The 20,699-nt window shown below is 49.7% G+C and overlaps 11 protein-coding genes across 11 annotated transcripts; 6 read left to right on the plus strand and 5 right to left on the minus strand.

Annotated features, from left to right (window-relative positions):
• Positions 1–285: 285 nt before the first annotated feature.
• Positions 286–1,325, minus strand: ASPBRDRAFT_189252 (uncharacterized protein). Its single transcript, XM_067620155.1, has 3 exons — positions 1,030–1,325; positions 752–933; positions 286–699 (listed from the first exon to the last, which is right to left on the minus strand). The coding sequence occupies exons 1-3, from the start codon at positions 1,314–1,316 to the stop codon at positions 314–316; spliced, it is 855 nt and encodes a 284-aa protein (XP_067473277.1). The 5' UTR covers positions 1,317–1,325; the 3' UTR covers positions 286–313.
• Positions 1,326–1,987: 662 nt separating this feature from the next.
• ASPBRDRAFT_164215 (cupin domain-containing protein) lies at positions 1,988–2,821 on the plus strand. The gene is made up of 2 exons (XM_067619529.1): positions 1,988–2,018; positions 2,077–2,821. Exon 2 carries the CDS (start codon positions 2,140–2,142, stop codon positions 2,644–2,646), a length of 507 nt encoding a protein of 168 aa, XP_067473278.1. The 5' UTR covers positions 1,988–2,018; positions 2,077–2,139; the 3' UTR covers positions 2,647–2,821.
• A 436-nt stretch (positions 2,822–3,257) lies between these two features.
• Positions 3,258–4,311, minus strand: ASPBRDRAFT_60041 (amidohydrolase family protein; the record flags this gene model as incomplete). Its single annotated transcript, XM_067628164.1, has 2 exons — positions 3,258–4,145; positions 4,201–4,311. The coding sequence occupies 2 exons, from the start codon at positions 4,309–4,311 to the stop codon at positions 3,258–3,260; spliced, it is 999 nt and encodes a 332-aa protein (XP_067473279.1).
• A 507-nt stretch (positions 4,312–4,818) lies between these two features.
• On the minus strand, positions 4,819–5,211 carry ASPBRDRAFT_35422 (uncharacterized protein; the record flags this gene model as incomplete). The annotated part of the gene is made up of 1 exon (XM_067623346.1): positions 4,819–5,211. The coding sequence occupies one exon, from the start codon at positions 5,209–5,211 to the stop codon at positions 4,819–4,821; it is 393 nt and encodes a 130-aa protein (XP_067473280.1).
• A 1,245-nt stretch (positions 5,212–6,456) lies between these two features.
• ASPBRDRAFT_106626 (C2H2-type zinc finger protein) lies at positions 6,457–6,624 on the plus strand (the record flags this gene model as incomplete). The annotated part of the gene is made up of 1 exon (XM_067616580.1): positions 6,457–6,624. A coding segment is annotated over one exon (168 nt), but the record flags the coding sequence as incomplete, so codon positions are not given.
• Positions 6,625–6,998: 374 nt separating this feature from the next.
• ASPBRDRAFT_138833 (uncharacterized protein) lies at positions 6,999–9,112 on the plus strand (the record flags this gene model as incomplete). Its single annotated transcript, XM_067619032.1, has 6 exons — positions 6,999–7,400; positions 7,452–7,652; positions 7,709–7,798; positions 7,871–7,921; positions 7,983–8,110; positions 8,176–9,112. The coding sequence occupies 6 exons, from the start codon at positions 6,999–7,001 to the stop codon at positions 9,110–9,112; spliced, it is 1,809 nt and encodes a 602-aa protein (XP_067473282.1).
• ASPBRDRAFT_79448 (cytochrome P450) lies at positions 9,052–11,213 on the minus strand (the record flags this gene model as incomplete). The annotated part of the gene is made up of 7 exons (XM_067629452.1): positions 9,052–9,473; positions 9,554–9,803; positions 9,865–10,032; positions 10,100–10,248; positions 10,425–10,787; positions 10,863–10,998; positions 11,035–11,213. The coding sequence occupies 7 exons, from the start codon at positions 11,211–11,213 to the stop codon at positions 9,279–9,281; spliced, it is 1,440 nt and encodes a 479-aa protein (XP_067473283.1). The 3' UTR covers positions 9,052–9,278.
• A 794-nt stretch (positions 11,214–12,007) lies between these two features.
• Positions 12,008–12,945, minus strand: ASPBRDRAFT_138850 (fumarylacetoacetate hydrolase family protein; the record flags this gene model as incomplete). Its single annotated transcript, XM_067619034.1, has 3 exons — positions 12,008–12,589; positions 12,647–12,724; positions 12,793–12,945. The coding sequence occupies 3 exons, from the start codon at positions 12,943–12,945 to the stop codon at positions 12,008–12,010; spliced, it is 813 nt and encodes a 270-aa protein (XP_067473284.1).
• A 461-nt stretch (positions 12,946–13,406) lies between these two features.
• On the plus strand, positions 13,407–14,585 carry ASPBRDRAFT_138823 (2,4,5-trihydroxytoluene oxygenase; the record flags this gene model as incomplete). The annotated part of the gene is made up of 3 exons (XM_067619028.1): positions 13,407–13,750; positions 13,813–14,050; positions 14,103–14,585. The coding sequence occupies 3 exons, from the start codon at positions 13,407–13,409 to the stop codon at positions 14,583–14,585; spliced, it is 1,065 nt and encodes a 354-aa protein (XP_067473285.1).
• A 419-nt stretch (positions 14,586–15,004) lies between these two features.
• ASPBRDRAFT_138909 (uncharacterized protein) lies at positions 15,005–17,203 on the plus strand (the record flags this gene model as incomplete). The annotated part of the gene is made up of 6 exons (XM_067619039.1): positions 15,005–15,224; positions 15,285–15,364; positions 15,426–15,712; positions 15,785–16,102; positions 16,164–16,306; positions 16,374–17,203. 6 exons carry the CDS (start codon positions 15,005–15,007, stop codon positions 17,201–17,203), a joined length of 1,878 nt encoding a protein of 625 aa, XP_067473286.1.
• A 1,036-nt stretch (positions 17,204–18,239) lies between these two features.
• Positions 18,240–19,441, plus strand: ASPBRDRAFT_49252 (uncharacterized protein). Its single transcript, XM_067626291.1, has one exon. It carries the CDS (start codon positions 18,283–18,285, stop codon positions 19,213–19,215), a length of 933 nt encoding a protein of 310 aa, XP_067473287.1. The 5' UTR covers positions 18,240–18,282; the 3' UTR covers positions 19,216–19,441.
• The last annotated feature ends 1,258 nt before the right edge of the window (positions 19,442–20,699 follow it).

The following is a 20,699-nucleotide window of genomic DNA, read 5'->3' on the forward strand; positions in this document are numbered from 1 at the left end:
ATATATTTGTGATATGTGTGAATATTCACAGTCAAGAAAGGATCCGACCTTTATTGAGGGTAACCAAATATGATTTTTTGACCGGCTTCAACACTGATAAGTAGATTCTATTACAAAACTTTCGTGGCTCTTAACACTGCGCCGTTCAATATCTGTGAATCTTTGCTTACAGTCATCTCTCAGAGCTTACTACATCGACTATAATGTTGATTACGTGGATATATTTTAAGATTGTACTGTACAAATAAAACTATATTTTACAGAACACCTATCTACGAGTCAAGACCTACATCAGATGAAAACTTCCACGACCTCACTGGGTATAATCTGTACTGTGTGCAATCCCCTCCATACCATCCATGTTCTCCTTCAGCGCATCGACCTTGGCTCGCAGCACCGCATAACAATCCGACCCCAGCGGCATCCGAAGGTACGAAGCGGCCTCCGCGCAGAGACCCTGCTGCTCGACAGCATCAAATATCCGTGCAGCCGCCTTCTCCGGATCGCCCCGCTGCGTCCCGTCGGCCGTGTCGTAGCGCTGCATAGCCTGGCCCAGCGCTTTCCCCTCATATGCTGGGTTCAATCCTGCCGCGGGTTTCACGTACGCGGAGAGAAACCCAGTCCGGAAGCCACCAGGCTGGACTACCAACACTCGAATGCCAAATTCGCCCAGCTCGCTTGCTAGACTTTCCGAGAGACCTGCAAGAAAAACGTGAGCAGGGTCAACAAATCCCTGGGAGTCATGGCTCACCTTCGAGCCCGAACTTGCTGGCGGAATATAACGCGGTGGCGGGACGTCCGATTAGGCCCGCGACACTCGAGATGTTGACGATGCATCCGGTCTTCTTCTCACGCATGGAGGGCAGACAACCCTGGATGACGCGGATTGGGCCGTAGAGGTTAGTGTCTATTTGCTGATGAATTTCGGTCTCACTGCCGATAACACGACATATCAGTAAGAATGTTCCGTCTCGAAGAAGAATAATACAATAAGAAGAAGAAGAACAAGAACAATAAAAGGCTGCTCACTTCATATCTTCAATACTGCCCAAGATAGAGTACCCGGCGTTGTTCACCACCACGTCGAATCCCCCATGCTCGCGGGAGAGGCTTGCGACATGCTCCTTCGTCTTGGGATCCGTCACGTCGAGTTGCGCCCACGCGCCTCCCAGCTCCTCGAAATGAGGATAGGTCTGCTGCGCCTTGGCTATATTCCGCACCGCACCGACAACCTTATGGCCTGCGCGGAGGACATGATGAGCGAGCGCGGCGCCCAGACCGGACGATGCGCCGGTGATTAGCCAGGTTTTGGTCATGGAAGTGGTTATTATTCGAAAGATCGAAATGTCAAGAATACTTGACATCTACCTAGCAGCGGATGGCACGATTTTATATTTTATCTCATTAGACAAAATCTCGGTGGTACGCATTTGACTGATGATATCATGGGCCCGGGAAATGAAACCGGAACCCCACTTGGGCTGACAGCTCGGCGTAGTCTGAAATAAACTCCGCATGGTCTAACGCTAAATACAGAACAACCCTTTTCCATCTTAACCACAATGAAATCCTTTTCTTCCATAAAAATCACATATATTCAATATACTAAGAATATGTAAATTAAGAAAACAAAGACTCCGTAATGAAAAGCTCAAATCAACACTCTATATACTCTAAAATCCATAAATACCTTGAATAACTTGATATAAGCTTATTGTAGGCGCATCGTGGTCTAGAACTAAGCTTCTTGAGCATAATGAGCTTTTGCCAAAAACAGGCTCGGCGTCGTTCGAAGTAGATGGTAAGGGGTCCAGCAGACTGTTAGACTTAAAACCAGACTACGAGGAGACTCTCGGCAGGCCGGAACCGCCCCACTGGTTTCCTGGGCCAAGGCGGAGATATCCGCGGACTTAACGACAAGGCCCATATCAATCGGGGTTAAGATGTCATCTTGATCAACTCACCGTGCTTCGGCTAAATCTCGCTTCTTCTCGATTTGGGAAGACTATGAGGTGAGTGTATGTTGCAAGAATCGCTCATATATAGTTCCTTTACAGCACATTTGACTTCTCACAGATCCCCTCACCTCAAAACACCAACAACCCCAACTCAATCTCATCAACCCACCCCCCCGGCAAAATGTCCTCACCTCGAGCTCCTCCACCACCCCTAAACACCCGCCGCATTATCACCACCCACAATGCCTCCCGCTCCGCCACGATCGCCATCAATGATCACAAAGAACCCACCGCCCTCAAGGACGGAACGTATCTTAACCCCCTCTGGTCATCCGAGGAGATCCCCGCCACGATCGACCAGAACCCAATCGAGATCCAGCCCAACTCGACCGCTGCAACAACCGGTGGCTCCGTATTCTGCACCTACGATCTGCCCCCGCGATATGAGGGCCCGATGCATCGCTCCATCACCCTCGATTATGTTACTGTCACTGGGGGCGTCGTCACGCTGAGCACGGATGATGGGTCCACGGTGACGCTGCGGGCGGGCGACACGGTCGTGCAGAGGGGCACCATGCATAAATGGGGGAATCCGTCGGATAAATGGGCGAGATTGACTTCGGTAATGGTGCAGGCGAGGCCGGCGGTGGTGGATGGGGAGGAGATGCATGCTGTGTGGCCGTTTTAGTTTCGTTGTTGGAGTGGGGAGGATGTGCTGGTTGACTTGCTGAGTGAATCAGTCTTTGAGGGCTTATACGAGGATATGAGTTGTGTGGTGGTGTCTAGTTCTCCTGTTGTGATGGGTTTGTGTGGAAGGCGTGTAGGGACTGATCTTGTCTACTTGTGAGATAGTTAGAAGTGGTCAAATAACTATTTATATATATAAAATAATTGAAATCAATAATTAAAGTTAACGTTTCTTTTGTTTTCTAGATTTCAAAAGTTCTTATAGTAAATGTACAGACTTGTGATGATTATTTCATTGTTGTTTCCAGGCTCTCACGTCAACCCCAGTGGAATAGTATCACTGTCCACTCAGTATGCCCAGAGACGTGCTCTGATCAACTGACTGAGCAAAGCGGCGCTCACTGAGCATTGAACCAGAAAGTGAAACCCAAGACTTTGTTCTGCAGCGGAAATCCGGCAGATGGCCTATTTTACTTTCCACACATGCTGCTGTAGGACTTGCTAGGAACTTCTACTAGCAATCCCAGCGAAGACCTGGCCCAGAGCGAATAGAGGACGAGTTTACGCACACCCAAATCACTTTTTGGCTTTTAGTGTCCAGAGAAATCCATCTTATATCCCCAGAAGCTTCTTGGCATTATCGGAATAGACACGACGTTTCACCGCCGGTCCAAAGGTGGTTTCCAGACCATCATCCATTCTTTTGGCAAGAGCTTCAACAAGCGGTGCCCCGGTGAATGGATAGTCGCTTCCATACAGTAGCCGTGAAGAATCAACGATTCGAAGAAGACCGTGCACTTGATCGGGGAATGGTATGCCAGCCAAATCGAAATAGAACCGGCTCTGCAAGAGGGTCTTGATCTCTTCGTCACTGATCTGGTTCCCCCCCTCAATGAGAAAACCAGAGCATTCGGCAATGCGCGCCATAACGGGGGGAAATGTCGCGCCGCAGTGGCATACCAAAAACGTGATATTCGCACATCGCGTCACTGTCCCCGATGTGAGCAGGCTCATAAGGGATCTGGTTGAATCGAACATGAACTCTACCACTGGGCTGGCGACTCCTGGTTGCGGGTTGATTCGATGCACCGATGATGGATCTTGTGGATTCTGGACATGACAGCTGGTCGGATGGAAAAAGACGATTGTCTTGCGCTCATTCAATTTGTCAAATACGCGGATAAATCGCGGGTCGCCGGGGTAGATGCCGTGTGAGTTCGTGAGGATCTGGAACCCCACTGCGCCCAGATGATCCAAAGCATGGTCAATTTCCTCCAGAGAGCCCTCGACGTCAGGCAGTGGCAGGGATGCGAAGAAAAGAAAGTGGTCAGGGTGATCGGCACAGAATTTGGCCATGTCCTCATTGGCGCGTCGGGTCACGGACCTGCCTTCCTCGTTATTGCCGGGCGTCAAGTGTGTCCCTGGCGATGACATGCTCAGGACCGACTTCTGGATATTGAGGCGTTTCATCAAGGCAATGTGGTCCAACGGATCCCAGGGCTATATGACGCAGTGAGTGAGAGCGAATTGTCAATAACGTATTCTTAATGCATACCGGTATCGCGGGCATCCCATCAGGATGGCCCTTCTGCGCGAAATCATTCTCCAGACAGTATTCGCGGTATGATGGTGGCACACAGTGTGCATGAACATCGATCCTCGCCATTTTCAATCGTTGGAATTTGTCAAAACGTGAAAAACGTCGTAATCAGAATTCAGGAAGAAGAAGAAGAAGAAGAAGGTAAACAGGCCTTTGAAGGGTACGTAGGCCCCGCACGGCGCGGCTTGCCTCGGTCACCGACATTCCAATCATGCGGCAACCTCGACAGACGATGATGATCGAAACTAGGGATAATACTGTAGAGATGTCATTCGTGGACATAGCTGCAAATTAGGAAGTAAGGAACTTCGCCCCCAACCCAATCACAGTCACGGATATTGAATTGTGGGATCTATCGAATGAGCACGACGGGCTAGGGTCTTCCGGGAACCGAATCGCAGCTAGCAATCTGCTCCACAGTGGCTTAGCCCGGCTATTCTGACTACAGAAATGCATAATTGGTGCTGATGGTTATCTTTGATGTATGCAATGAAGTGTGGCGATATAAATGTGGGGTATTTCACTGCTTCACCACAAGGTTTTTGCTTATAGGACGTACGTCTACACACATATTTATTGTCCTTGTTCTGATTCTTCCTCCAACCTCGTCATGGTTGAACATTGATTTCTCTGATCGGCAATCCCCTTCATCTTCTTGAGGTATTGAGACTCGTTATGCATGTCTAGCACCGTGGTGACGCCGTAATGGATCGCTGTTTCAATAAAAGTCAAGTCCTGATACACATGGACATGGGCGTCGATAAGTCCAAGGATCAGTGTTGAGTTTGAGCCATCGACAATAGTACACTCGGGCGCAGTAGGCATGGGTGTTCTGATATCTGCTGGATTGTTCCAGACTCGATCAAAACGTGTCCGCAATCGGAGATGACTGAGACGCCGTCGAAGATCCGGACGTTGGTAATGAGGGTTGCCAGCATTTTGGGGACAGTAGATGACATTTGCCATGCTGAGGTCTACTAGAGAAGCAATTCATACGGAGCATTGTTCATATCAAATGGTCTCATCCAGCATTGGGCGGGCGGTAATCCCGGGTGGTTCTTATTCCCAGTTTCGTGCGGCACCTACTGGTGGTCCACCAACCCTTGCTTCTAAAGCCAGACAAAGTGTGACTGTACCTGAGCTGATCTAGACACAATTACAATACTGGGTCTGGTTAACCACTACACAAAGACTTCTATAAAAAAATTATTTTCCAACCTGAGCCTCTAATATCAGTTTAAAATATCAGGAATAAATAGTGCTGCTCATAGGTACTCCATAATAGAAGTTATATAGATAGCATATAAATATTCTTATAGAATCTGAATTTGGAAATTCACAACCTATCAATTACTGTTTTATGGCTCTGGCTATACGCTAAAAGAGGCTTTAGATCATAAAATACTTGATAATATTTGGAGGATCGTAATACTATCAAGCTCAAAGTATCTGATTTTACAAGTTACTTTGAGTGTATTATATCAGCTAAATATATATCCAATATTTCCTTGATCTAGCACTCACGCCTAGATTGGGTCACAATAATGTTTACTGGAATTCAGTTAAGAAAACAGGTGAAAAGTTATCAACCATATCAACTATATATATTAGTCCATTTTCCTCTATATATATTATCCACACCTCTACGGCCCGAGCTCCTGACATCCAGTGAGCATCTTGGGAACCAACGAGGAGATCCGAGATACGTCATAGTCAGGTGACCCTTAACATTGCCCCAGAGGAAACAAACCATCCCATAGTGGTGGGTTGTGGAAAGCGAGTGAGCGAGCTCCTCGGCTTGCCAGTATCTTTTATGCAATCCCTAAGCCACGGTGTCTTCACATTATCGAGTTACTCAGCAGCCTGTTATGGCTCGACGAATGAGCTCCATTCTGAGGCAGGCGTCATAAGTCCCGCATGAAGTGTATAAAATATGGGGACTATCCGCCTGACCCGTCATTGCCCCTTGACTTTTTCCATCATTCAAGCCTCGGGCGCGCAAACGCTAGACCAACAACTAAGCGCATCCTGGCGAGGTAATTAATTCATCGCCAAGAATACCCCAGATTAGAGACAACGAACACAGTGCGAGGGTGTGGGGGTTGCATGCAGGATTATGGTAGTCGCGCTCTCCGTGGCTCAAGGCTGCTACTCTGTAGGAGTTGCGATCCTCCCTCAATCCAGTCTTGTGCAACAATCATGGCTTCCACCTTGCCCCGAGGGCGGCGTCGCCAGCGCAAGACCTCTCCAAAGGAGCGAATCTGTCCGGTGTGCTCGCAAGCCTTCAAAAAGGCCGAACATCTGGCCCGCCACTTTAGATCCCACACGAAAGAGCGGCCGTTCCCGTGCCCCATCTGCGGCAAGCTCTATGTCCGACGGTTTGTGTGGCCTCTGCGGGTTTTACGTTGACATATCTCTTGACTTTGACTAGGGACACTCTCCTGCGGCATACGCGGTCACAACACCCCGAGAGCGAGTTGCCTGAACCACCAAGGAATGAATGGACAAGTGACCTAGCCCCGGAGCCGGTCGCTCTGGAGCAACCGACCACAGGTTCAACTAGCGACGTAACCGGCGCATATCCGCTGATTCTGACCGGCTTACATGACCTGCAATACCCATCGCTCACCCACGATGCGCATTCGGTCACTACTTCCCTGTCCACACAGTCGCTCGATTATACCGCGTCCACCCCAGCGCCGAATATTTGCGAGTATGGCGATGACCTGGTGGCGGGCTTCTTTGCTGCGGAGATGACCGGCACCCGAGCATGGCCAACCTTTTGGAGCGGCCAGTGGGATGAAGGCTGGACATCGTTGTTGACGGCAGATGATTTCGATCTGGATGCCATAAATCAGACCTTGCTCGAGTCAACGGATCAGAGGCCACAAAATCTCACACCGCAGCCTGCCTCCATTTCTCCCGCTCCCGAATCGCTCCCCGACGCTACAACGGGGCTCACAGCAGTGCAAAGAAGATGGCACACCTTTTCGGAGACAAAGGCCATCCCGTCTCAACGGGCCTCACCGGAACCCTTGAGTGGCGGGACTACCGGTCCGCTACGCACTCATGCCGATGATCGTTATCGCCAAAAACTGGTGGAAAGCCTCCGGCCTCCCGTGCAAGTCGGCATCTTGCCATCGACAAGCTTTCTGGTATGGCACCTTCGTCATCATTCTCCGCCTACCCGGCTCATGATCTCGCAGGACTTTTGTCTGCAAGCTTACTTTAGTCATTTCCAAGCTATATTCCCGCTTATCCACGCCCCGACCTTTCACCCGTCAAGGGAAAATGCAGTGCTGCTCCTGTCCATGTGCACGATTGGCAGTTTGTTCATTGGTTCAGCCAAAGCATTGGGACATGGAATCAGCATGTTTGAAAGGTTGCACAAAGCGATATTAGCGTCGGTAATGATCTGCCATCTCTGAATTAGTCTCCTATTATCGGTCGCTGACGGGCCTAGTGGGACTCCTATATCCAAACGCCGAATTCCGCTCACCTACATGCTATTCAAGCTTCTATGATCGGACAGACCTTTGGCCTTTTATTGGGGGTAAGAGATAGAATCGTCCCTGATATCCCCTTACTCCTATTTCGCCCTAGAAATCCGCTAATTGCATACTAGCGACCGAGAGATTTAGTCGGCATTGAATTCTTCCATGGAACGATGGTAGCCGTAAGTGGCCCCGGTACTAGCCCTTCTCAAAAAAAGCGCATGTCAAGCTAATATAGCGCAGTGGGCGCGAAAGGTGAGGCTGTTTGTTTTTGATGAGGACCCGCTAGGCGATGTCCAAAGTCTCGAGGATGATAGCGACGCACTGAGACTTACTTGGAAGAACTGGGCTCGCCTAGAGGAAAGGAAACGGTATAGTTCTGAGCATCTTCCAGGATTGAACGGTCACTCAAGCTAACAATGTCTGGTGTTCATAGGATTATCCTCGCACTGCATATCCACGACGCCGAATTCGCTAAACTCCACCACCACGAGCCGATTCTTAGACACGCACCAGAAAACCTACCACAGCTGTCCGCTCCGGAGTTGTTTGCGGCACCGTGCGCAAAGTCCTGGAAGGCTCTATATCTCCGGACTAAGCCACGCGTCCAAGGGACACATCGACCCGTGACGGGGGGCCGCACGAGCCTTCTCAGAGAATTTCCACAAAATGATTTCCTCTCGTACGCCATGCTGGAGTCCATTGGTGCACTTGCCTGTGAAAATAGCAGCCGGGGCCCCTCAGGGCGCGCCGTCGTGCAGCAGTGTGAGGAACTGTTGATGGAGTGGTACTGCAAGTATGCGCACGTTGCCAATGCGAGCAAGCATCCGGACCATTTCTGCCTGCTGATTCTATGGCACTCGATCTTCATGCATCTCGACACGGGGTTCGACCAGCTGGAATGCGCCTGTGGACGGGATGGGGACGCGGCCGCACAAAAGAGCCGACCCTATGCGTCCAGCTGGGCAGAGTCCCGCGCGGCCACACGGGCCCTGCTCCATGCGACGTGCATCCATCAGCATTTCCAGCTCCTACCGATTGGTGCTGAGCCGGCCATCCATGTTCCAATGGCGCTGTATAACTCCGGTATTGCCTGGGCGTGTTTCACGCGCTTTGGCTCTGGCGTTGGCGACTCACTCGTGGATCCTGCGACCCTCTCCGAATTTCCTGAGATCAAGCTCTTTGGGGCAAAGCAGCTCAAATCGTTTCACGATCTCCGGAGTAATCTCCAGTGGGGGAAGTCGGAATGCGGTCCGATGCTTAAGACCATTGATCTCTTGGGAAAAATTAGTCATTGGAAGGTCGCGGGGAGCTTTGCGACCACCTTGATGGCTCTTGTAGATACGCAAGATTTCTTTTTTGACCAGCCTTAATCTCTTCCCGATGTATTTAGGAAGCGAAAAGGGAAAAAAGTGTTACCATTCGCCGAGTGGAATTATAAAGATATGACTAGCTCGCGGTCTCGACAGACAGAGATTGAACGTAATGAGTCTTCAACAGTGCTTCGTTCATATACAGTACACATATCCACTCCATCCCTCACTTCTTCTCCTTGCGCGATCTGAGTCGACAAAGTAGACCATGCTGCTTCGCAAACCAGAACGTCTTGACGTTCCATTCAGGGCGTTCGGAGGCCCACTCGATCTCGAAATCCCGGATAAGCTGGGGAATCAGTTTACCCATCTCCATGATCGAGATATTTTTACCGATACACGTGCGTGATCCGTACCCAAACTAGATTCGTCATGCGAATTAGACCACGAAAGGACATTCAAACCAACTGAATCCACCACAGGAGTAAGTAGAATACGTACCGTCATCAGGTGGCGGTCCATGAAATTTACGCGCTCCTCATCGGACTCCGTCCAGCGCTCGGGGCGAAATAAAGCCGCATCTTCTCCAAAGATCGACGTGTCATGATGGATCACGGCGGCGTTGACGCTGACGATGGTTCCGGATTCGAGCTGTACACCGCAGAGCTGGACTCCGGTTTCTGGAACAATTCGTTCCAGTGGGTAGGAGACTCCCGGGTGGCATCTCATCGCCTCTTTCATCACAGCTTGTCTATTTACGAATCGTATCAGCGGGTGATCGCCGATTAGAGGATGCTTTTTCCAAATCTCACAGGTATGGGAGCTCTAGGCATTCCGCATAAGAAACATAGTGCGACAGCTTCCCTGCGCGGTTGGCGGCATCCACCTCGGCCTGGAGTTTCTTGTAGGCGGTTGGGTTCTTGACCAGAAAATAGACAATGGCGCGCAGTGAGATACCCGTGGTATCACTGCCGGCTAGTCTAGATGTAGTTGCTTGGTTTAGTACACTGAGTAAGGATATCACCAGTGGCTTCAGAGGAGGCTTACAGGTTATTGCTGAGATGGTTGACCAAGTCGCGTGCGGACATGGGCTTTCCCTTGGCCGCCTCGCCACGCAACCATGCCAGGAAATCCGGTCGTTCACTGTGCTCTGCTGCCGGTCGGCGATCATATTCGTCCATGCATTCTTGAGTATACTACCCAGTGGTGGGGCCATCATTAGCAAGAATCGTTTGAAGTAAACAAGAATTCTCGCGTGCTTACTTACCTTGACAATAGTCCTCAAAGGATCAGGAATCTTGACAAAGGGCTGAGTCGCCAGCAATTTCGCCACCCATTTATTACCCATCAACCACTTGTGAACGGTGGGTACCTGACCGATGAGGGCGGCATATCGAAGGCTTGAGTCAATGGAACTAATCATGTCCAGGACATCCTCCTGCCTCTCCATGAAACCGAATCGGCGCTGGAATGTGATCGCACCAATGACATCAAACGCGTACCATTGCAGCCAATCGCCCAGGTCGACGACCTGACCCTCCAGCGTTCGCATCGAGTCCAGGAAAATGTCGGTGCACTCATCGGCAAAGGGCTCCATGGCGCGGATGGACGACATGGAAAATTTCTGGGCGACCGGTCGTCGAAGGGCCTGATGCTGGGCCGGGTCCCGGATGGAGAACATACTGGGCATCACTGTCTCTTGATAGAACGGACTGAACGTGTCATAGAATGCAGACTAGTTCCACCAATGTGACCAGTCAGTTATATATATTCGATATATCCTTCATCAAACCCCTACACGATGTTTTACCTTGACAAATTTGCTATTAATGCCGTAGATAGTCGCCACAGCAGTTGGATCGGAGATGTCCACTGTCTTCGGACCCGTTCGTACAATCTTTCCATACCGCTGGTGAAGCTCTCGGTAGAATCCGGGGGCATCGCCACTCGCCAGCTTCCAGGGTCGATAGAAGGAGGAGAACTTTGCGAATACGGGGCCGGGAATAGATGACAACCCGGGCTTGAACGCTATTCGGAGAGTTTGGACGAACGAGTATGCAACGACTAGTATGGCAAGGACGGCATAGCAATAGGTAGGATTGGAAGAGAGAGCATTAAGGAGCTTTGCGGTACTTGAATTGTGGGGCTGGAGGTCTAACATCTTGTATTTGACTTTATAGATGATGAACTACACAATGATGGTCGTAGATGGATAATGAAGTATATAGATGATGAACATAGAGTTTCGTGAGGGATAGAAGCCTAGGAAATCAGTCTCTGGTTGTATGATATACCAATGAACCAGAAGTTCCTTCCATGCTTCCCCCGCATGACTTCACCGATGATGGGGTATCCTGGGGATCAGCCGGAGCGTTACATTGTGCGGGGCCTATAGTTGGAATGGCGGTACTAACTGAGTAGCCCCGGGAGTCAGAGACGGTGCCATCTGGGGAACCGCTGTGGGGTAAGTCAAACGGATTGGAGCATACGCAGATCTCCCGGATCACAGTCTATATGGAACACGTCACTTGTGTGGGGTAGGTTGGCTCTAATCGACCGGGATTCTGTCAATATCCAGGTCTCCCTGTTGCAAAGCCGAATAGACCCCCCGGGGAGCTGTTTCTCTTTCAGCCAGCGTGAGACCCGACATGCCGTCCTATCTCTTGGACAGAGCAGATACCAGACCAAGCATAGACCCCGTTTTATAAGGGCGAGTACGTAGAATGGATGGTGATTACTGAATCAAAAGACAGTTCCTATTTGGATTTTGGGTACTAGCTACGGCGGTTAATAGCGGCGATCAGGTAAATATGCTAAAGTGCTTTTACCGCTCTATATTATAATCTGATTTAAAAACTATGATGTATAGAATTACAGAATTCTATTGATATATATACCCCGGAGTATAACACTGCATATAATCTCTAAATAGATAGAGACCCCCGGGTACTAGTTCTAGACAAACTTCATTTCATTCCGAACCGTTGCCACCCCTTCCAATTCAACCTCAACAATATCACCATCCTTCAAGAACTCTTTCCGGAAGTATCCCACCCCAGATGGCGTACCGGTCATAATGACCGTCCCCCTCCGCAGCGTGGTCCCCCGGGATAGGTGGGCAATAAGCTGCCGGACCCCAAAGATCATATCCCCCGTGCTCGTCTCCTGTTTAGTCACACCGTTCACGCGGGTGCGCAGCTGCAGTGCCTGCGGGTCTGGGATCTGCTGTGCGGAGACGATCGTGTGGCCGATAGGACCAAACTTGTCAAAGGACTTGGCATAGCAATATTGTCCCCCGGAGGCTTCGGGAACCTGGAAATTCCGCGCAGAAACGTCATTGCCAACCGTGTAGCCGAGGATGTAGTCCAGTGCATTCTCTTCGGAGACATTGAAAGCATCCTTCCCAATCACCACCGTCAATTCACCCTCGTAGTCAAGCAGCTTCTGTGCATCGGGGTGAATGGGAATTTGCTCAAATGGGCCTGCCAGAGCATCGGCGGGCTTGGTGAAAACGGGAGGATAGGTCGGGACAGTAAGCTGACAGCATTATTTGTTAGCCAAGGTACCTTCAGTCTGCTGTATGAAGGGGCTTACCTTTGCTTCCTCGGCGTGGGCTTTGTAGTTCAGGCCAATGCAGATGATCAGAGGTGTTTTCTCGATTGGTGCCAGGAGCTTAACAGATGACAGTTAGTACAATATGAATGAGGGTAATATTCAAGGAAAGAACGTGCAGTATCTACCGTGTGGTACTCTTCTGTCTGCATCAAGTCGTCCTGGAAAAGAGTTCCATCCAATCGGCGAACGACGTATTTGCCGTCTTTGGCCTCGACCAGGTCCCCGTAGTGGACTTGACCGTTGCTCGAAAAGCGCACCAAGTTCTTGAACGAAGACATGGCTGTATTGCAGGTAGCTAGGCGTAGGAAACCGGCACTCGGATTTGCAAATGATCAGATGGAGTGGTTTTATGAGTAGGTTTGTCAGACTTTTCGGACTTGTCGCCGCAAAGCCGGTTCATACCGTGCGGTAACCATTTTAGTCCCACCGGCAATCAAACATGCAGATCATCAGATGGAAAGGATTTTATGAGAAGTAATGGCGAGATCGTCGCGTCCGAGCCGATCCGTATCGTGAGTGAACCAATCTAGTCCCCACCGGCAATCGGGTATGTAGATCATCAGGTAGAGGGGTTTTATGGGAGGATATGTCGGAATCGGCGGGGCCATTATAGTCCCCACCGGTAATCAGAAGGTAACCTACCCGCAAGGCATCAGCCCAAATGATATAGATATTTCCACGCTCACTCTCTGAGGGCCAGTCCAAACTATCCTAATCTCGAATAGTCTATTACATGAAAATGGCCGAATCAACTCCTACCCCCAATCGTGGCATGACTCTCGCCGACACGGTGGCTATGGGCCCCGATCAGGAGCCCCAGGCCGCCTGGCTCAAGAAACGCAATATCAAGATTGACCAACGGATCAAACTGGCAAGGCTATCGCACATGCGGTACCAGCACCCTGACCTCGAGACGATCCATCAGTTCCTGCTTGATTTCGGACTGCAGGTGGCTTTGCGAACGGATGATGAGGTCTGGTATAAGGGATACGGGCCCGATCAGTACGTGTACTATGCGAAAAAGGGCCCAAAGAAATTCCTCGGTGGGGCCTTCTATGCAGCTAGTTGGGAAGACTTGGAAAAGTAAGAACCTCATCATTTCATTTGTCGCTGCGAGCCTAGAACTAAGCTCGATACTCTTAAAGGACCTCCAAGCTTCCTGGAGCTGGTCCGATCGAGCAGCTGCACGATGCGCCAGGCGGTGGATTCCTCGTCACAGTGACGGATCCAGAAGGAAATCCCTTCAATGTTGTTTGGGGCCAGGAGCAGGTGCAACCGGAGTCAACCTTCTCCCCTGAGAAGGTCGTCCTCAACTTCCCAAAGGAGAAGCCTCGTATTCGGGAGTTCAACCGATTCGAGACGGGACCAGCAGCTGTTTACAAGGTAAGCATTTCAGACCCTTCATCCCCCGTTTATTTACTGATTGCTCTTCCAGTTGGGCCATTTTGGGCTGTGCACCCAGAAATTCGAGGAGCAACTCGAGTTCTACACCTCTTACTTTAACATTGTCCCCACGGACTTTGTCTATATTGAACAAGACGGTCAGCGGATTCCAGTCACGACATTCATGCATCTGGATTTAGGAAAGGAACCCGTGGATCACCACTCTTTCTTTCTCTCTGCCAACCCCAAGGGAGCTCATGTGCACCATAGTTCGTATGAAGTGCATGACTTCGACGCCCAGCAGCTCGGACACCAGTGGCTTACCGGAAAAGGATATCGACCCGCATGGGGTATTGGCCGCCATGTGCTTGGATCTCAGATCTTTGATTACTGGTGGGATATCTCTGGGAATATGGTGGAACATTACGCCGACGGTGATCTCGTCAATGCAGAGACCCCAATCGGATATATGCCTGCAGGCCCGGACTCATTGTTTGTGTGGGGTCCCAAGGTTCCTGGCGAATTTCTAGAATAGTCATAGTGTTTTAAGGTAGCTAGAAAATCTCTCCATACAATCTTCTAAGAATGACGAATGTCTTTCACATACCGATGTCCGCTCTTTTCCCGTCACGCCGCAAGCAACTTGCCCAAGTAAATCCATCGTATGTGACATGTAGAATCCCCTCCTGCTTGAAGGAGCGGCTCTATCCGGAACCCCCAACCCCTCGGGGCCGAGGCCGTATTTCCGGTGGGACCTACGCCATGGTCCCGCATGTACTTTGTAGTAACCGCAGATCGACGTACTTCGCAGCCACGAACCACATATGGACCGTATTAGGTGATAGCTCGTAGCTGTCGTTATAATGTGCTTAGCGTCTCTTGCGGAACTACGAACTAACACAAAGCTTCCTATCACGACGAAACACCAGACACGGTGCTGTGCCACTTCTCGCGATGGATGACTATGAACAGACTGATGTCCTGATCTGCGGCTGTGGCCCGACAGGGGCGATGCTGTCTGGATATCTTGGAAGAATGGGGATCCGCAACATTGTATTGGAAAAGGAACCGGATATCACTACAGACCCAAGAGGCATTGCCCTTGATGACGATGGCATTCGGGCGCTACAAGGGCTAGGTCTGTATGAGCACGTCTTTGTCGATATTGGATCAAGTGAGTATGCGCGCGTACCCTCCCTGGAAGTTCACCAGAACTGAAGTTGTTTCTACGCAGCCATTCCGCGTATCCGGTTTGTGGGCGGCATCCAGCAAGACCTTCATAAGACCCCGTTTCTTACGTTCGATACCGCCTCGGTGAGTATTCTGATTAATCCGGACTAAGCCCGCAAGCATACATCTGACCTTTGTCTTCCAGTCGGGGGGAAACACAGGACATGTAGGCGCGATGCGCCACAAGCAGCCTGTCTTGGAAAAGCACCTGCGCTCTGTGATTGAAGCCTCGACATTTTCCGAGCTGAGGTCCAGCTGTACGTTGACCTCAATAGACGAAGACCAAGATTGGGTGTATGTAAAATATCAGGATCCTGCGGGTGTTGAAAAGAAAGTCCGGGCCAAATTCCTGGCGGCAGCAGATGGAAAGACGGGGTACACGCGGAAGCACTACTTAGAGCCAAAGGGCATCATTCTCGAATGGGCTGAACAGTGAGGCCAAAACCTTCGCCCTTCTTGCTCTCGACTTGCGGGACCTACGTTGCTAACCTTGTCGACCCCAAGGAGCAAGTATGATGAGACCTGGGTTGCGCTCAACTGGAAGATCAACCCTCCGACACCAGAAACACACCCGGACTTCCCCTTGTGGGAACTGGGCTACTCCCCAGAAGCCGTGTACGATGAATTCTTCCCCGAAGACTTTCGATTTCTCTGCAATTCGCGTCGCCCCGCCGTCTGTGGGCGGTTCGGACTGCCCCAAGATCGACTGTGGCGCTTTGAGTTTGTCGTTGGCCCTGATGAAGATGGAGTGGAAATGGCCAAGCGCGATAAAATCAAAGAGGTGGTGGTCCCTTATATCACACACCCAGGGAGCCGATATGGGTGAGTTCCCACCTCATCGTTCTCGCCGCTGAAAGGCGTTCTAACGATCTCAATAAATCAGCTTGACGAGCGATGTGGAGTTTCCAGAGGACTGTATCCAAGTTCTTCGCTCGAGGCCGTTTCGATTCTCTGCCAGAAGTTGTAACAAATGGGTGCTCGGTCGAACCATTCTGTGCGGAGATGCAGCGCACGTTTTCCCGCCGTGTATGTCTACCCCAGTGAGCTTCAGCCCATTTCACGACTAATCAGACTCTCTTCATGGCTATGGTAGTCGGCGGGCAAGGCATCGCATCGGGATTCAGAGACGCAATTGGGCTGGCGTGGCGTCTAGCAATTCTATGCTCTTCCCGTCAACGCCTCGACTATTCAGCCATCCTCACCGGATGGTACCGGGAGCGGAAGCAACAGCTCGACAAGTCTCTGGCAGCGACTGTACGTAATGGAGATATGGTCAATACGAAGAGCGCCCTCCAGCGGTTTATTCGGGACTGGGCTCTGTGTTCTATGCAGTGCATTCCGTCATGGAGACACTGGCTCGAACTGGGGCCAAGGGCCGAGGGGCCGGTCCAGTACGCCCATGAGCCCGGCCTACCATTTCTCCCGGACATGAGCGGTGGCGGCTGCTTTGCCCAAACGTACTGTGTTGCTGTTTCGGACACGCAGAGTCGTGTTCATTTCACGGACGATGCCATCTTCGCCGCCAGCAAGAAATGCCCATTTCAGGTTGTGGTTCTGTTGCCGCATCTAGAGGCCCTCACGCCGACACTCAGTGAGCTCGAGGGAATTGAACCAGTGGCACCGCGGTTATTGAGCTTCAGTGAAGCCACGATCTTTATCCCTCGGAAATCGGTGCCTCCAGGTGCCGAAGCACCCAATGACAGGCTATACCGCTCGGCGACAGCAGAAGAGTTCGGCCGGTCCAAGTTATGTAACGGCCGCCCTTTCCCACGAGGATACAAGGAAGATCTCATGTGGCAGAGTATGGCAGGGAAGCGGTATGTGATCCTCCGGTCGGACAGGTTTGTTTTTGCGGCGTGTAAGACGGCGGCCGAGTTGGTCGTGGCCGCACGTCGGCTGGAGGAGATGTTTCCTGTAGAGTAGTCGTGGGTTGCATCATGGGCCATTTCTGTGGCCTTGCTCGGCATCATAGATTGGTCAGCATAGTCCGAATATATAGGCAGAACTATGCCCCTCATAGTGTTTCGTCGATAACACGATCTTTGATTCATTCCAAGGTGTCCGTGCATGGACCAAATAATAAACATTACGGCTAGAGGTGGTTTCTGATTTGCCTGCTGTCCGAAATTGATGAAGTCGGCACAAGACTGATCCTCGTGCCCTGCCCCGCTGGAGAGGGCTGGAATTTCATGGGAAGTATCATCAAACGATATGCAAGCCCCATCAGAATTTGTTTCTGCAGCTTCATCGAATACAACGAAGCCTGTGGCGCCCTGCCTCGCTCCAACGCTTGGAAGAAAAGCATCCCGGTGCTTCCAACAACAGATGCTTCTTAGAGTATTTGCGGTAGTTCGGCGAATGTATACGTGGTGCTGACTTCCTCCAGGTGATTGAAGCAACGTTGTAGTCTTCTATATCCTTGTGGGAGTAAGATGGGATCGGACGAGGTCATCTCCAGGATGTGGACTGCAATGTAGAAGGCTTAATGCATCCGCATACGCACTATAGGTTTCCTTTAATAGCTTGTCGTCCCTTATATGAAAGCGTGTATAATCGAATGTAGATTAAAGATAAATAATATAGTAGTTATACTCTTGACCAAGTTCAGAAGCAGAGTTAATATGATAAAAGTACCGTCTATAAATGCGGATAAAATTATAATTATAGACTGACGCCTAGTATATATTAATAACAGCGGAAGAAAGCAAGATGTAGTGATCAAAGATACATAAATCTATATATATTGAATTAGGTTCAAATAGAATAGATTCTACCTTGCAGGACACTGAGCTTATGATCAAAGTGAAACCAATAGACATGAAGTAGATTTAGTAAGACTCTTACCTAGTCCATACCACCCCAGACATTGGCCAGTAATCACGTGATGGAAGTCGTACGACGCAGGAGGTTAAATACCCCTGTTGAACCTACCCCTTTATTTCCTGTAATTCCTCATATCATCCCCTAAAGCTAGCCACAAAACCAATGTCAGGATTGCTAACATGCCATCTCGCATTATGGATGCTAGGCTCCTTCTTAAGAGACATATATACCTAACATCAAACACTGTTAACTGCATCCGATCGGGAACGCTTCCATTCTTCTTCCGGCAGCTGATCTGGAATGGTCACCGCCCATCACTTCATAACACTACCCCACACCTTTACATGAAGAATAATAGACCGCTTCAAGTTCCTACTAGACTTCTATCATCATCAATATCGCGTGCTATGAATGATAGTCATGACTCCAAACGTACTCCGTGGCTGCCCTTCCGTTGGAACCATGCCGATCTAATCGAGAAGAACATGCTTGATGCGGGATTCCGAACTTGGGGAATTGTGATCTACCGTTGCACTTACAAGAGCGACTCGGAGTGGGAAGATTTTATGTCTCGCTTTCTTTACCAAGTTCGGAAATCACTCGAATCTCACGATGGGTTGGACTTGCTTGATTCCTTCAGACCGACTGTGATGGACGACAAGACGCAGTTCGACGGGTTGACCCCGGATAGTGTACGGGCCCATTTCAATGAGTGGGCGCCTACCGCGTGTGAAACCGAGCAGGGAGTTCCGCTCGCTGACTACCGGTGGCATACTACAGCACGGTACGGACTTTGTATCATGGTGGACGAGGAGGCTTTGAAATCCGTTCTGGCCATCCCACTTGAAGAATTGAATGCGTTGAATGACACCGGCTTCGTGATTCTTGTGAATGGCCGGCATGAGGTGGCGCGGGCTAGTATAGAGGAATCCGACGAAAAGATCGAGGATGACGATTTTGAGCCATTGAATGGGTGTACATGGGAAGATGTGGGCTGGATGAAAGTGTGCTATGGTGAGGCTGAGGTCTATGCCTCTGCTCATTTGGGGCAAAGCTTTTGGTGGGGATATGATTATAGACGGCCTCCTGAAATTGCGCTTCGACTGGTATAGAGATTCTCCTCTCCATCGTGAAGCTGGTTTTGATACTCTCGCTTGTTCTGCACGATTTGCATTTAGATAACGGGTTCATGGCCCTATAATGACCACAGGCGAAGAATATACGTAAATAGCAGGTAGTAGTATGATATTTCCGACACGAAATTAGACCAAAAGAGTAATCTCTCTAGGTTACTAGTATTGTTCACGTTTATTTATTCTAATACAACCCCCTTGAACAGACTCCGTCAACACAAAGTTCAATGTTTTCAATCATTTATGTAGCATCTGTTTTTAGCCTGACCATTAATCTAGTAAGGCCTTTTCCCATACTAATCTAATACCGCTACTTTTTCGCAGTTATGAAGAAATATTTGGGTTGACTATTGTGATTGGAAAACCTTACCTGTCCTCCAGGGAGTCGTCGGGATGGCGTATCTGCCGCCTTCCAGAGTTGTGAGGTCATCGATCGAGGTCCCCTTAAGACAGTGTTCCCTGACAATTGACGATCAGTCTATTCTGTGAATATAGGCTACCTTTGTTACTTATATACAAATGTATACTGTTCCGTGGTGGATTCGTTACCTAGCAAGGCATTCACTAAGTAGACCAAAAGAGAAATCCTCCAATGGTTACTGGTATTGCTAATGTTTATTTGTTTTGACATAACATATCAGACACGCAATTAGGCCTGACACATATGTTTATCTAGGATAGTAGATGGTAGTGAAACACGCCTTACTAGATATGGTAGGCGGTAGGGCGTGGCATGAGCCAAGGCTCCCCCTAGATATTGACATTGTTGATCAGCCACCACTTTCCCATTCCAACTGATACATAACATACCTGGCCGCTGAGACCCGTCGCCGTATACTAGAATAGGGATATGACCACCTCAAGGTGATTCAACCGCAAGTAAATCAGTGTATTCTCTTACTGTTGAGTTGCTAAACCGATTACTACTGCAATCTCCAAAGAAGACAGATTGATTGACTTCAGGCCATGCCACGCCAAGAAATAAACAAGGCGAGAACAATCCCTGGCAATCCTGGTATGTGGATCGAAAGATCTAGGGTTGTGTCATTTGGTGGGTCCCGATCTATTCTACCTAAGAATAGCCCCTACTAAACGGCTTTAGGAAGGAGGCATCATTGATGGCTCCTGCCTTGATTCAGGAAATATTAGGAACTCGTGTCCTGATTCGTGGGTCGATGTTCCTGTTTACCGGTTGATATGTCAATCTAATCTTATATCGCATTGATCACCATCATACTCACGGTATTGATAGGTTTCGAAAAGCCACTCGTCTGAGCAGTGTACTCATGATTGTCTTCTATCCTGACTCTAATAGGGCAAGCCTGGTGGCTCTATACTAAGAACCCTCTTAATCCTACAGAGATTGTGGAAGCAAAAGACATTCCGTGGCTTCACTGATTGATTCAGACGACTCGAAGGAATTCAATTCGAACAAGGTGTCCTGGGTTTTGCTAACACAAACA

This window comes from Aspergillus brasiliensis (genome assembly GCF_001889945.1).
Source record: "Aspergillus brasiliensis CBS 101740 unplaced genomic scaffold ASPBRscaffold_24, whole genome shotgun sequence".
Lineage (NCBI taxonomy): Eukaryota > Fungi > Ascomycota > Eurotiomycetes > Eurotiales > Aspergillaceae > Aspergillus > Aspergillus brasiliensis.

Coding starts and splice junctions, on each gene's coding strand:
- ASPBRDRAFT_189252 (XM_067620155.1), bottom strand. CDS start 1,316: ATGACCAAAACCTGGCTAATCACCGGCGCATCGTCCGGTCTGGGCGCC. Junction 934..1,029: donor GGCAGTATTGAAGATATGAA/GTGAGCAGCCTT, acceptor TGTTATCGGCAG/TGAGACCGAAATTCATCAGC. Junction 700..751: donor CAGCAAGTTCGGGCTCGAAG/GTGAGCCATGAC, acceptor TTTTTCTTGCAG/GTCTCTCGGAAAGTCTAGCA.
- ASPBRDRAFT_164215 (XM_067619529.1), top strand. CDS start 2,140: ATGTCCTCACCTCGAGCTCCTCCACCACCCCTAAACACCCGCCGCATT.
- ASPBRDRAFT_49252 (XM_067626291.1), top strand. CDS start 18,283: ATGCCATCTCGCATTATGGATGCTAGGCTCCTTCTTAAGAGACATATA.